Here is a 15,587-nt window from a genome sequence, read left to right as displayed (position 1 = left end):
AAATTGTCAGCCAAAGAGAAGAGGATACGTGAGGAAAGGAGGTGAAGGAAAACAGACAAGCGCCCACGTTGTCTCATGAGGAGGACAACAGAGAGGAGATAAAAAGTATACGTACGAGCAGGAGGAGACGTGAGGATAAATCACACCCTTTCTGTGGCTGTGCTCAGGAAGACAGAGGGCAGACAGGCAGAGACACTAAACAGCAACGGGCCTTGTTGCTGCGAGCTGAGAGAAAGGAATGGTAGAGAGAGATGGATGAAGAGAGACAGAGAGGAATATTTCAGGAGTCTGCAAAGACAGCGTTACTACTGTGGAAACAAGAGCCGAGGATGCTGGGAGCTCAGTCAACGCTGCAGAGAGAGAGACTGAAACGGGGAAGAAACACAATCTATTGGGGATGAAGAGAACATGAACCATAGTAAGGAACAGGAGCGATGCAGTCTGAGAGATAAGGAGAGAGAGATCAATGAATAACAGGGTCAGATGAACAAAGAGTAAGCCGGTGTATAGCGTTGTCTTAATGCCTTTCACAGAAGATACAAAAACAACATTCTAATTCAAATGATATGTAGAAATAGTGAATTAATATGACAGCATGGGACTAGTTGAAATAGACATTTGATGATATACATGGTCTTCTCATAATAAAAAGCCCATATTGTTGAGTTGTAGGCCTTTACACAACGGGAGCGTGACAAATATGCCTCACCAAAATGCAAGGGAGCCATATCCTATTGCTGCAGGTGTCACTCCGTGCACACGCTCCTCTTCTCTTCACTTGTTTTTCATTCATTCCTCCAGCTGTCACTTTCTCTCCTTGCTGGAAGACTTGCTGTGTGTCAAAAAGCAGAACTCATCATGCACACAGTGACACACATTCAACATCATAACTGCATCCGTATGGAAGCAACATTATAATAATATGATTGAATATGAATATAATACTATAATTTATGACGAGCGCCATGAGCTGTCGAGTGGTCTTCCAACAGATGACTGGGAAGTTATTTCAGGACAAGAGATATCACTTGCATTGTCGGATTGATGTCACATGTGACAATCATTGTTAATGATGTAAAATGTCCTTCATATACAACCAATAACTTGACTCATTTAAAAAGAATACGTTGACAGCTGCCCCTCCTCCTCTTGTTTACTGTGGGGTTTTTATTTATTATTATTTTATTTATTTGCATCCTTCAGATTGATGCAGAGGAGGGCCTATGGTCTGCATGTTGGCTCAGTGTGGCACTCACACTGGTCTGGTTTGGTCTCGGCTTAGTTGGTCTCAACCCCCCAAAGGCCGTGGCTACACTAATGTGGCTTTAGTGATAAGATGTGCCAGATGGATACTCCGCTCCGTCTGACTTCAGTGTGACCTGCCAGCAGAGGTGTCAAAAGTATTCACATTCATTACTCAAGTAGAAGTATAGATACTAGGGTTTAAAAATACTTCTGTAAAAGTTGAAGTATCAACTCAAGCTTTTAACTTAAGTAAAAGTACTGGTTTCAAAACTACTTAAAAGTATACAAGTAAAAGTAATGTAAGGGGAATGTTTTTTTTTCATTAAGGACAAACTCTTAAGCCGCGTCTCAGGGGCCTATAGTGCACTACCCCACCTCCCCCAAAACAATCATTTTTATAAAGGCCATAATGTCTATAATGTTTTAAAATGTTATGTTGAAAAATGTGGGATGCACTTGGCTACCCGTTTCAGCTGCATATATGCCCATTTAAAATGATCACATTTTATTACAATGCAAATACATTAAAGTACCATATGTGTACTACTGAGCATTAACATGCGTTTCATGGAGCGGAAGACATGATAACTAGTTGCCTATAAGTATTGTAATAGCAATGTGCAAAATAGGCGGCGGCGGCGACTCCGACACAAACACTTAAAGCTGTGGTTCTCAAACTTTTTCTGTAAATAACATAATTGTGTGAAATAACAGAATAAAGACAATTGCAATCACTTGCAAGTAAATCAGATTGCCCCATCAGACAATGTTGTGTGTAAGTTCTATCTGTGCAAAAAAATACTCATATTTAGTTACTACTAAATAGCTCATTGTGGAAAACTATAAGCTTTTCATTTTTTTGCCAAACAAAACAGAATGCTCCGGGTTCAGAGAGCCGCTCCGGGTTCAGAGAGCCGCTCCGGGTTCAGAGAGCTGCTCCGGGTTCAGAGAGCCGCTCCGGGTTCAGAGAGCCGCTCCGGGTTCAGAGAGCTGCTCCGGGTTCAGAGAGCTGCTCCGGGTTCAGAGAGCTGCTCCGGTGCGAGGAGAACTCCGGTTGCTCCTCACAGGAGAGCTGCTGTTGCATCTTCACCCTGGGAGCGTTTAAAACACAGATATAGCGGTCTACTTTTCATGCGACATATTTTTATATATCACCAGCGGACGCTCTGTGTCCGCTGGTGTGTGTGTGTGTGTGTGTGTGTGTGTGTGTGTGTGTGTGTGTGTGTGTGTGTGTGTGTGTGTGTGTGTGTGTGCTCAGCGCTCACCTGTGTGCGCTGAGCACGTGTCTGTGGGCAACGGGGCGGAGAGGTTTTTTTGTGTGTGTGTTTTTGAACGATGACAAGCCGGAGTGAAAACAAACCAAAATGAAATATTAACGAGGCTATTTTTAAAATGTAGTGAGTAGAATGTACAGATATTTGCGTGAAAATGTAAGAAGTAGAAGTAAAAAGTCGTCTGAAATATAAATACTCCAGTAAAGTATAGATACCCAACATTTCTACTTAAGTAAGGTAACGAAGTATTTGTACTTCGTTACTTGACACCTCTGCCTGCCAGTCTACTCAAAGTGCTTTACAAACCATGTCATCATTCACCCATTCACACCCATGTTCATACACGGATGGTAGGGCTTCCATGCAGGACCCCTGGATGGACTGGAGCAGCCGGGATGAAGCGCTGACCTCCTGTTGGAAGACGACCCGCTCTATGTCTGAACCCAGCAGCCTCCAAAACACATGATCCTATAAATTCCTCACAATACAAGTCCTGTGTGTTACTGAACACCTTTTATTTTGAAGACGCAAAATCAGGGAATGTTGAGTTCATCAATAATTGAACAGGACTCAGACAGCAGGTCTCAGATGAGCTCCAGTCATAGTTTTCCTCCTCTCTTCCTGAGAGGAGAGGAACTCCCTCGTGACGAGATGATGGAGACCGACTTTCATACATTGTCAAGATTGAGCCGTCATGTTGTGCATAAACTTCGGAGAATGATACTCGGCCTCAAGCGGCTTTCTGGCCACACAAGCCACATGCCATGGGGTATAAACGACATACACAACACAACTATGCTCTCCTGGTATGATGGAGGCTCCTCTCTGCCCGACCACTCAATATGTATATCATTAGTTTTATATTTATTCATTCATGGATTTGTATATAGGATGTTCCACAACGTTGTGTAAATGTGTCTCACCTGTGTATTACATTGCCGCTAGAGCATGCTGAAAATGGCTTCTAGCTTAACACATTCATTTATTTGCCCACAGTAAACAAAAACAAAAGGCTGTTTATCTGTGAGTGCGGCGCTTTGTTTCTTCTGTCCTTGCCACTGCCGTGCATCGGATACTGTTAGAGACGTGGAGCCATGCTCACTGCCATTCCCAGTCAGTGAAAAGGGTCTCCTTGTGCTCTTCTCATGTCTTTAATGCTCTGAGGACGTTTGTCCTGCTCTCTCTAACAGTCCATGGTCTTGCTGCTGCACAGCCAGCACCAGTACATCTTTGACTACGACTCTGGGGACCGGCTGTCAGCCGTCACGATGCCCAGCGTGGCTCGACACACCATGCAGACTATCAGGTCCATAGGATACTACCGGAACATCTACAGCCCGCCGGAGAGCAACGCCTCCGTCACTGTGGACTACTCTGAGGATGGACAGGTGTGTGTGTGTGTGTGTGTGTGTGTGTTAAAAATGCAATGCATTACTTAGTAGTATTCTTTAGTTTTCCTCCTTTCTGTTTCCTTTTTCTTTACAGCTTCTCGTTATATTTCTGCAGACATTGTGGCTCTACAGTATATTGTTTTTGACTGTAACTCCCACCATGGTCAATTCTGACAGGTTGGCTTATTCATGATGACTCGTTGATCTCTTAAGGATATCATGTTCATGGTATTAAGATAAGAAAACATGTGATTCAACGAGCCATTGCAATTGGACCCTTCCTCTGTCTCATGCATGTCATTAGAATATATACCATCCACAGCTTGACAACTACTTTTACAAAGGTGCGCCATATTTTTCCCACAAGCCAATCAGAGCATATTGTGCTTTTTTGGGGATGTGGCCTTAAAGAGACAGGCGCTAAAGCGGAGTGTTCCAGACAGGGTGAATACAGGTATATTCATAGAAAGACAGGATGAGAAAAAGAATGTTCTTTGAACATTAAAGCATGTAAACATGTTGTGGTAGAAACTGTAAGCACAAGCCTGAACCTGAAATGAGCACGATGCGTCCCTAAAGCTGATGTTCTGTTTCCTGTCTCCAGCTCCTCAGAGTCGCACATCTGGGCACTGGCCGCCGCATCCTCTACAAATATCGTAGACAGGTAGGTACTTTCTGCTTTTACATATGTTAATGTTCAAGTACATAACTAATATATACAATGCTCTATATTCCTATACTTCATCCTTCTTTGCAATGCAAATTATTATTACAATGAATCATTTTAAGTCATTTAAATAAGAATTGAATATTTATTGCATAATTTGGACTATTCAAATAATGTATAATTTGTTTTTAAGTTGTATATCATTATTTTCATATTCAGTCAACCCGTATATGAATAGTTACGCAATACATTTGAAGAAGATTCATTTCTCCCCAAGATCCTGAACAGGATCATCAGATATATAATTGATATATATGATAGATGGAAAGAAGATCTACTTCTGCATCACATACTTGACAGTCAGGCAGGGAGAGCTCATCTCCAGCTGGACCGTGAGGAGACAGAGTCAGGTGCACCCCAGGGTGCTGCAGCAGAGATTGAGCAGGGACTGTGACAGCTTGAATAGACCACTCCAGTCAGTTGATGGCAGCCATTAGATGTAACGGATGTTGTTGCTGATCCTGGATGAATAGGGTCTGATATTATACAAAGCCATGATGGTGAACTCATACAGCTCCTTCTTGTTCGTGTCTCCAGAACAAGCTGGCAGAGATCCTCTACGACTCAACGCGGGTCAGTTTCACGTACGATGAGACCGCCGGTGTGCTTAAGACCGTCAACCTGCAGAGCGAAGGCTTCATCTGCTCCATCCGGTATCGCCAGATCGGCCCTCTTGTCGACCGGCAAATCTTCCGCTTCAGCGAGGACGGCATGGTGAACGCACGCTTTGACTACACCTACGACAACAGCTTCAGAGTCACCAGCATGCAGGCTGTGATCAACGAGACGCCGCTGCCAATCGACCTCTACCAGTTTGATGACATATCTGGGAAGGTGGAGCAGTTTGGGAAGTTTGGAGTCATCTATTATGATATCAATCAGGTAAGTCGGGATTGGTTGCATTCATTTGAATTGTCCTTAAATGATAGATAAGTAAGAAAAAGTACCGTATGAATCTTGATAAGGTGGATAAGTCGTTGCAGTTAGAGGTGATACTTCAATATTAATATGGAATTTGAAGGCACAGAACATCATACATCCTCAATGGTCCTCCTCCTGACTGGAGTGTGGTCACACATAGTGACATCACAGGCTAAAGCCTTAATTGTGTGACTCTGTTTTTCATCCTCCACATCCTTTCAAGGAGGACTGGACTGATATGGCAAGAACAACATAACATTTTCTACGTCACTGATGACATGACCGATCGTATTATTTGACATTATTATTATTAAGAACAGTAAATGTAACTACTTTGTTCAGATAGTTAACTAAATATGTCTAAGGCCTTAATAAATCAAATGTTTTGAAATCTAAACACTGAACCGTGAGAAGGTAGAAAAAATTGTAGCGGTGACTTCCATGTTATCTTTAAATTACAAGCAAAAAAACTCAAATTAAAATCTTTACTTTTTTTGCAGTAGCAGCAGAACATGTTCTCGTCGCTGAGGTAGTGGTTGAATAACACGGTCAGCAGGCTGTGGGGAAATCTCTTTTCCACCACAAAGTAAATATGGCTCAAAGGAAATCTCCCACTTTTCACAGAGTTGGTGTAGAAATCTCAAATAAGTGTCTTTTAAGTCCAATGTAGTTCCTGGACTGGAATATGATCAACCAATGGAAATGGTGTTACCAGTGTTTATCATCACTAATGCTTCAGGCTGCACCTGTCAACCTGTGAAAGTAAAAGTTAACGTTGGGAATAGAAACAACATGGTTATGTTCAGGCAACAAAGGACTTTGTCAGATTTAGGAAAGGATCCTGTTTGGTTCAAATAAGCCCACTTTTTATCAAGTCAACTGAACCTTTGGTTTCACATGGGACATGAACAGGAAAGTCATGTGTTTGTTTGAGCCATCCGTCTCCCCAACGGACACCCCATTTATAACATGTCTCCTGACTTCCTCCTTTGCTCGCATCACTACGACACTAGAGGTCCACGTCGTCTTCTTGTATTCATATTGGGATGGACCATGAGATGATAGCAGCCTTCCCACTAAACGGTGCAGCAGAAGCACAACAGCTGAACCGTTCAGTCGGCTCACAGCATTCAAATCTGGTGTCTTAGTGAATCTGAGATGCTTGATGAAAAGGCTCCAATTCCTCAAATGCTGGTTGTCAATGTGCGTGTGTGTCTAACCAACCCTGAATGGCACTTGCTTAGTGTTCATGTCTTGTCTGGTCAGTCATGTGTAGTTTCTGTCTCAGATCATCTCCACTGCAGTGATGACCTACACCAAACACTTCGACCAGCACGGCCGCATCAAGGAGATCCAGTATGAGATCTTCAGGTCTCTGATGTACTGGATCACCATTCAGTACGACAACATGGGCCGAGTCACCAAGCGGGAGATCAAGATCGGACCGTTCGCCAACACAACCAAATATGGTTACGAGTATGACGTTGACGGACAGCTGCAGACGGTCTCCCTCAATGAGAAGATGATGTGGAGGTAGGGTCTAAGAGTAAACGGAGAAAAGCCCATCGTTTGATGACGTCAGAAGTTAATAGTATAATGTTCTGGCCTTCCAGGTATAATTATGACCTGAATGGGAATCTGCATTTGCTGAACCCGGGCAACAGTGGTCGGTTGACCCCTCTACGCTACGACCTGAGGGACAGAATCACTCGTCTGGGAGACGTTCAGTACAGACTGGATGAAGACGGTTTCCTGAGACAGAGAGGAGCCGAGATATTTGAATACAACTCCAAAGGTGAGAGTAATTATGGTAATAAAAAAGCCTGGTCACACCAGAAAGTGACACAGAGAAGTGTATATGTGTGTCCTGAAGACGAGCTGGGCTAGAAGCTTGGTGACGGCTTTTTGGGGGATATGTACCAGCTGGGAACTTGCCACAGATAGTCAGTTATAGCCATGGTCCTCGAGGGAGCTAGCTTGCTGACTGTCATTTTGACTCTGACTCTCCATTTTCATCCAAGGTGAGCACTGTTGAGACAGACGGCGTTATTATGAATCCCACTGCGCTTCTTCCCAAGACCCGCCCTGTGTAGCTGGTTGAGGCAGAGACGATTGGTTAATGACCATTGACCTTGAGTAGCTATGGTCAATAGCCTATTGGTCGGCATAGGATCTGAGTCAGGTTACCTTGGCGAGCGTCTGGCCAATCCTAGCACTCGATGCCAAGAAGAGCAGTGGTATTCATAATGACCAAGACAGCGTGCTATTGGTCAGCAGCACAAACTCAAAGCTTCTTTGGCCTGTGATCGAGGTGATTCCAATTAAATTCCTTTTAAATACTGGTGTAGCCTTGCTCCCACTGAAATGAATACTTCTCATGTCTCATTATTCTTACATCCATCTTTCTTCCGTTCTACCGTCTGTGATTCAGGTCTTCTAGTTCGTGTCTACAGTAAAGCGGCCAGCTGGACCATCCAGTACCGTTACGACGGGTTGGGTCGGCGTGTGGCTTCTAGAAACAGCCTGGGCCAACACCTGCAGTTCTTCTACGCTGACCTGAACTACCCGACCAGGATCACCCACGTCTACAACCACTCCAGCTCCGAGATCACGTCCTTTTACTACGACCTGCAGGTAGCTGCATCATTCTGAATGTGGTGATATTATTGCTGGAATACTGTATTTGGTCAAATTTATACTGGATTTGGGTGACTGTGGCTCAGTGGTTAGCATGCCCGTCTTTCAATCAGAGGATCGGTGGTTTGAGCCCCGGTCCATGTCGATGTGTCCTACTTCACGCCGAATTGCTCCCCGTTGCTGTGTCTACGGTGCATAGAGTACAGCGTCAGCTAACTGAAATGTAATGTAAATTTGACACGGAAAGTACACACAATTTATTTTACCAAACTCAAATGTGCTCCAGTGTTTCTAGCTACAGGCGGGCAAGTTATGCAGCATGTGGAGGAGTCTTGTTTTCTTTGAGCAGACCTCCCACTCACTGCTATTTATGAGTCACTTTTGATTCATGACGGTCCGTGTGGCGCAGGTTTCCCTCCAGTGACCGGAGGGAAAACTCTGTGAATGTGCAGCATCTCAATTAGAGAGGAGGTGATGGTTCTCTCTGTAGCAGCACCACTTTATCACATGGAAGTGCTTTGAATGCTTCACAGGTTAGGGAACCTGGAACAGTGTTTTATTGTTATTAATACAGTTCCCCACACCTACAATAATTCATAATAATGGTGACGCCATTATTTATAGCCCTCCTGTTGCCACGTGGAGTTCTAATAACAGCAAGTCCATTAACCGATATATATATATTCATAATGTGTTTATTGTTGCACAGGGCCATGTGTTTGCTATGGAGATCAGCAGTGGAGAGGAGTTTTATATTGCATGTGACAACACCGGGACCCCTCTGGCTGTCTTCAGCAACAACGGACTGTTGCTCAAACAGGTGTGTGTGTGTGAGTGTATTGTGTGTGTCCATTGGTTTTGTGTTTCCAAATCAGATCATACATCTGTGTGTGTGTGTGTGTGTGTGTGTGTGTGTGTGTGTGTGTGTGTGTGTGTGTGTAGGTGCAGTACACGGCGTACGGGGAGGTTTACTTTGATTCCAACCCAGACTTTGTGCTGGTGATTGGTTTCCATGGAGGCTTGTATGATCCTCTGACACGACTGCTGCACTTTGGAGACCGAGACTACGACATCCCAGCTGGAAGGTATTCACTCCTTCTACAGTCTGAGTGGGAGGGGCTATTCTCTTTGTCATTGTCACATCTGATAAGTGTGTGTGTGTGTTTCTTTGCCAAGGTGGACCACTCCTGACATCAGCACATGGACCCGTGTCGGTAAAGACCCGCAGCCCTTCAACCTCTACATGTTCCGAGGCAACAACCCCATCAGCAAGATTCATCAGGTCAAAGAATATGTCACAGGTACGAGGAAACAGGAAGTTAGCGCTCAGGAGAGGGAATGTACTTTGTAGCTTTCAAACCAGGTGCTAGAAAAGAACAACTGTCCTGTAAAGTTCTATTCAATATGGTTAGTACTTTTAATATATGTAAATACAGTACATGTAGGAACTAAAAACATTTTTAACCATCCATCCATTTTCAACCACTTCGGGTCGCGGTGGCAGCAGGTTCAGCAGGCCGACCCGGGCTTCTCTCTCACCCAAACCAAACATATTTCTATTGTCAAAGCTGTTTTCTTTCATTTGTTTGTGGAAGAAACTGTGACAACAGCATTACTTCATTACTCCAGTGGATGATGTTTGCCAACGTATATGGGGTTTTATTTTGTATTTCATCAGCCTGAACAGTGAAGTGAAGGATTTTATGAATTCTTAGAAATGCAGGCTATAACACACACTATACTTTTGCTTCATTGCCCAACACTATCTGAGGTCTGGTGAAAGTGAACAGTGTGGTGAGATGAGTCTGGTGCGGTGGAACGTAGACTTAACACGGAGATATGAAGCGATCCAGAGTTTGAGTTTTCTATCATAGACGTAAAGGTGCATCGCTCTCAGACTCCAAGCGTGGCACGTCAACCTGAACGGGCCGAAACCCTGAGTGATGTTACTGCACTGTCGGCTATTTGCTGACACAGGAACGTCCTGAACGGCAACATGAACACAGGAAAAGAGGAAAGCCAGGCAGAGGATCCTCTAAGCAACATGCTCATCAACTTCTTTTCTGTTTCTCTTTGCTCTGTAGATGTCAATATCTGGTTGGTCACATTTGGCTTCCATCTCCACAACGCCATCCCAGGATTCCCCATTCCCAAGTTTGACCTGACGCAGCCGTCCCTGGAGATGAAGAAGAGCCAGCTGTGGGACGACCTGCCTGTACGTACCTGAGGCTGTTAGAGAGAAAGGCTAGGAGGTTAAGAGCAGCCTGCTGTACTAGCAGCACTGAACTCATCATGGCCGATGGGATCATGACTGTATTATTCTAACACTATTACTAGTATTTGAATAGATTTTAACTATTTTAATTTCACCTACAATAGTGTAGCTCCATAAAGAGAAAAAGAGGAATACTTAAAATGACATCAATTTGTTTTTAAAAGGCCCTACACATATATTTTACAGATATCATAAATGTATACTACACTATTAAGAGAATAACATCAGGAAAGAAAAGTACATTTTATACATTAAAAACAATGGAGAAGAAAAGTCATGGAACAAGTGACATAACTAAATAAACAAAGCAGTTAAAACGAGAGAGTGAAAGGTGAGATATACAACCTGATTTCATAGAGAAAAGAAAATGCGGAAAGGAAGGAAAAGAGGAGGACATGGAGTGAGAATAAGAGGAGGAGACAATAAAGAGTCATACATCGCTCCTCTGCTCCTTCCTCTTCAGTACGTCCACTGTGACGGTTGCTATTAATACACTTGTGTATAACTTGTTTATAACAAGGTTATCAGGAAGTCACTCTTCTTTCACCAAGATAGAGAGACTGCTGATATTCAGTGAAATAAAGACGGCAACATGAACGCCTGATGAAGACAGAGACACAAATAGATGCGGCAGATTCCGAAAGGAAGGACAGAAAAGGAGGAGCGAAAGGAGAGAGACTTGGAGTGCTATTGTCTTCATTACAGACCATTACTGCATGTGGGCCGGCCAGGCCCACAGTTATAAAATACTATACATAGAGACACATACATACATGTATCACTTTTTTGTGTGGGTTTAGAAATATCAAAACAGTGAGCAAAAGCAATATTAAAATGTAAAAAGACCCCAGCGTCAGTCGAGTGCTGCATTGTCCAAATAATCACATAACAATATTGACCGGTAGTATGAAAAGTAATACAGAGCAAACAGTCTCTAAAATACATAAGAATATCCAGCACTTTACCACGATGGCACGTCTTCATTGTTCTTCTTCAGTGCATCTAATCCTTCCCTAACTTCCTACTGGAATCCAACACGATTTGGCAAGAAGGAAAGCATAATAATTATAGAACGTTATGGACTATTCTTGAGATAATTACCTTGAACTTGTTCTGCAACACATAATAATATCCACAAAAACAAACAGTCCATGGTGTAGAAAAGGTTCGGACCCCGACAGGTGGTGATATTCTGGAGCTTTCTCAACTCAAACATCATAAAATCACTCACATAGATTTGATGGATGAAATGATTAGCCTGCTTGCCACAACCCTACCATCTGAAACATGAAACCCAAAGCGCCTCATAGACGGCACACTCTTGCTTTCCATTCTCTGGTGTAGTCAGAGCTCACAATCTGCTCCAGCTGACGCCGTTGTTGGAAACACTCTGAGTATCAAATTGAGCGCCTCTAAACCAAACACTGTGTCATTCTTGTCATGCAATGTTCCTTAAAGCTGCGTAGTGAACGTGTTATGTGTTGATGCAGCACAGGAAGTCAAACGTTGCTCCTCTCGCCCTCAGTCTATCTCAGGTGTGCAGCAGGAGGTGACTCGTCAGTCTCAGGCCTTCCTGTCCTTTGAGCGCATGCCAGAGATCCAGCTCAGCCGGCAGCATTCAGACCACGGCAAACCCTGGCTGTGGTTCTCCACGGTCAAGTCTCTGATTGGCAAGGGAGTGATGCTCGCCGTGATCCAAGGCCGCGTGGTGACCAACGCCCTGAACATTGCCAATGAGGACTGCATCAAAGTGGCTGCAGTGTTAAACAATGCCTTTTACCTTGAAGACCTACATTACACAGTGGAGGGACGAGACACGCACTCCTTCATCAAGACCAGCCTGCCGGAGAACGACCTCAGCGCGCTGCGGCTCACCTCGGGAAGGAAGTCTCTGGAGAACGGTGTGAACGTCACCGTGTCCCAGTCGACGACCGTGATGAACGGGAGAACGCGGCGCTTCGCCGACGTGGAGCTGCAGTACGGCGCCCTGGCGCTGCACGTGCGATACGGGACGACTCTGGATGAAGAGAAGGCGCGAATCCTGGAGCACGCCAGGCAGAGGGCGCTGGCGAGCGCCTGGGCCCGCGAGCAGCAGCGGGTGAGAGACGGAGAAGAAGGTGTTCGGCTGTGGACGGAGGGAGAGAAAAGGCAGCTGCTGAGCAGCGGGAAGGTTTTGGGTTACGATGGCTACTACGTGTTGTCCATAGAGCAGTATCCCGAGCTAGCCGACAGCGCTAACAACATGCAGTTCCTACGGCAGAGCGAGATAGGGAGGAGGTAACACCATCCACCAACGGCTCATCTCTACCCTGTGTGACTGTCAGAGACTAACACAAAGTTCAGTTTTAACACAAAGCGGATGTCACAGACTGAACTGTCCTGCGATTCAAAAGTAGCCACTGAAAAGACCCAATGTTTGCAAATTAGTTTTATTCTGAGATGTAGGATTTATAGTGAACGATCACTTCAACTGACAAATGACCCGAAACACAAACTGCAGTTGTGATAGTTAAAAACAATCTTCATGCGCCTGCAACAAGGTTTAGTCTTTGGACCGATGCCTTTTCTCTCTCTCTCTCTTTTCTATCCGTACTTTCCTTCTTTCACCCCGTCGTCTGCCTTTAAACAGCCTGCACGCATGCCCCTCCCCCTCTCTGTGGTAGGTGGGGCTAACCTGAGTGCTATGATCTGGCTGTGAACCAGTGGGGTGGAGAGACTCGTTCAAACCGCCGACACAGCATTTCATCCATCACGACGAGATGAGCCCCCAAGCATTTAGACAGTTGTAACTGTCAGAGCGGATCCCTCACAGATGTTGCAGGTATCATATCTGTGCGGGTCCAGGTGTGACCCGTCCCTCTGGGTCATAGACCTCATGAGCAATCGGATCTTTTGTCTCCATGGCTGAAGGAACTGGAGCTGCTGTGGACTCTCTCTAAGAGGGACAGGCACAAAAAAGGACTACAATTTGTACGAGGGACACAAAAAAAGACTTTATTTTCTGTTTGGATTTTTTGTTTTGTTTTTATATATGAACTTGCATTTGCTTCAGACAAAAAGGGGATAAAAAATGAACATTTACATACTATTACCTATACCACTATTACTACTATTATTACACCACCACCGGAATGGACCATGATCGGAACTAAACAAAACTTTGAGTTGTGTTTTCATTTCCTTCTTATCTATTATCTGTTTGGTCAGTTCTAAAACCACTCCTTCTCATCCCCGTCCTCCTACAAGGTCTTTAACATTGTACAGTGTCAGACTACAATCATAAGCGTTCTGTGATGAAACGGGGTGACCGCGGTGCCACGGCCCGGTTACACTGGTCCCATCGGCCCAGGAGCCCTTCACTTCTGCAAAATGTGACTCATAATGCATAGACCATGTGCTTTAATTGGTCAAAGGTAGTAGTATTGCTTGCAATAGAAACTTGTTGTCATGGCTTTGGGGGTTTGCTGTGAGTAGTAACTAATCGTTGCTTCTCTCCTCGTTTTATTGCTCGTTTCTCCTTAAAGGGACAGTGCATCGCCATCAGTGACTTTAATGAGTAACAGTGCTAGATCAAACATCGATGTGGATGTTTTCTCATTGATTGTGGGTCTCTGTACTCATAGAGGAGTTTTCTTTGTGTCTATGTGTGTTTACAAGGTTGGGAAGGCATCTTAAATCATTTTAAAGGAAAGATCAGGAACTTTACACAGAGAGTTAACGTCATATGCTACCAATCTTTTTTCAGACGAGTTGACAATGTTTCATGGGTTATCTTTTTTTATTTGAAGGTTGAGATATTCCACTTATCCGTACATCGATATTAGTCTCAGAGAAAGTAATTTATGTACAGTGTTTCTACGGTAAAGAATAAAACTCCTTGAAACTATTGTGTTTTTTTTACTGTGTCGTACATCTGCAAACAGAATGAAAAGCTGAAGTGCAGCTTTGTGATATTGTTATTGAGTACAGATATAAAATAGTTTGCAAAACACAAATTAAATTGAAAAGGCTTAATTTACTCCGAGTGTCTCATCTGATACACATTTTCCGCTCAAATGAGCACCCACATGCAGGTTTCATAAAACACAGGAAACCTCCGGTAGGCGATGCCATCGCCTTGCTGGATGATTTACCTGGTGAGTAACAGGTAAACGCTAATATGGTGGTTACTTCTTTTTTATATTCGTTATTAATCCAGTTTCTCTTTCAAACTCTCAAACCCGAGCTGGTGATGGTTGGAAAGACGGTTTTAATTGGAGTTTGAAGTGTGCGAGGAAGCTTTGAGGAGAAAAATGTATTGTATTTTTTTTTGTACGATAATAAAATACAATGAATCTCTTTTGGTTATATTTATTGTATATCTCTACGCGTCACATACAGAGACTGTACATAACAAGGTGACTGCGTTTTTGAAGTCTTGAGTTTGGAATTGTGTCCGCCGCCATCTTGGTTTTTAACAACCAGTGAATTGAAGTGACATTCTGACTGCCTATGTCTGGTAGTGACCTGTCAATCACAAGGAAGCCCCGCCCTAAAGCATTCACTGGTATTTTACTCCAAATGGGACCATAATTCCAAAACGCTTGGCAGAGTTAGGGCAGAGACTAGTCACTCGGACCAGCTGATGATCAGTGATTGGCCAGCAGGCAGCAGTCGACCACCTGCAGGTCTGTGGACCAGGATGCAGGTTAAATGCCTCAACGTGTCGTTCAGCCACAGACACACACAGGGAAGCTGCTGTGCTACATGTGTTTGGATTGGACTGGTATATCTGGGTGGAGCAGAAGTAATTGAAGAATCTGTATTGAGCTCTCGTGCAGCACAAATGATAGAAGAGAGGTTTCTCAGCTCCGCTCTTTCTGTTCGGTTCTCTCGTTCTTGCTTGAACTTGAACTCACTGATTCAGGATGAGACTTGTGTGCTCTCTGCAGCGTTCTTTTCTCAGTTACATCACACTGACGAGTCATTTAGGTTATGTCAACAAGGATATTCTTTCACTCAGACGATGAGTTGGATTCACATGAGATCATTTATGCAGAAATGTTCTCCCTCCATGTCACGGTTTCTCCGACTGCATTGAGAACAGCAGTGGCCTGGGGGAGCCGGGCACTTGTTAC

The 15,587-nt window shown here is 44.1% G+C and overlaps 1 protein-coding gene across 3 annotated transcripts in view; it reads left to right on the top strand.

Moving 5' to 3' along the window:
• tenm3 (teneurin transmembrane protein 3) overlaps positions 1-13,098 on the top strand; it is a 99,693-nt gene extending 86,595 nt beyond the window's left edge. For all 3 annotated transcript variants that reach the window (XM_079219282.1, XM_079219283.1, XM_079219281.1), the window contains 11 exons: positions 3,710-3,907; positions 4,515-4,574; positions 5,175-5,519; positions 6,847-7,091; positions 7,172-7,353; positions 7,990-8,192; positions 8,905-9,015; positions 9,138-9,280; positions 9,372-9,496; positions 10,280-10,410; positions 11,996-13,098. In XM_079219282.1, coding sequence (XP_079075408.1) covers positions 3,710-3,907; positions 4,515-4,574; positions 5,175-5,519; positions 6,847-7,091; positions 7,172-7,353; positions 7,990-8,192; positions 8,905-9,015; positions 9,138-9,280; positions 9,372-9,496; positions 10,280-10,410; positions 11,996-12,751 — 2,499 coding nt within the window. In that variant the 3' untranslated portion in view covers positions 12,752-13,098. The remainder of the gene's footprint in view (positions 1-3,709; positions 3,908-4,514; positions 4,575-5,174; positions 5,520-6,846; positions 7,092-7,171; positions 7,354-7,989; positions 8,193-8,904; positions 9,016-9,137; positions 9,281-9,371; positions 9,497-10,279; positions 10,411-11,995) is intronic.
• The last annotated feature ends 2,489 nt before the right edge of the window (positions 13,099-15,587 follow it).

Source organism: Taurulus bubalis (genome assembly GCF_910589615.1).
Source record: "Taurulus bubalis genome assembly, chromosome: 6".
Lineage (NCBI taxonomy): Eukaryota > Metazoa > Chordata > Actinopteri > Perciformes > Cottidae > Taurulus > Taurulus bubalis.
This window is presented reverse-complemented; position numbering and strand designations above follow the sequence as displayed.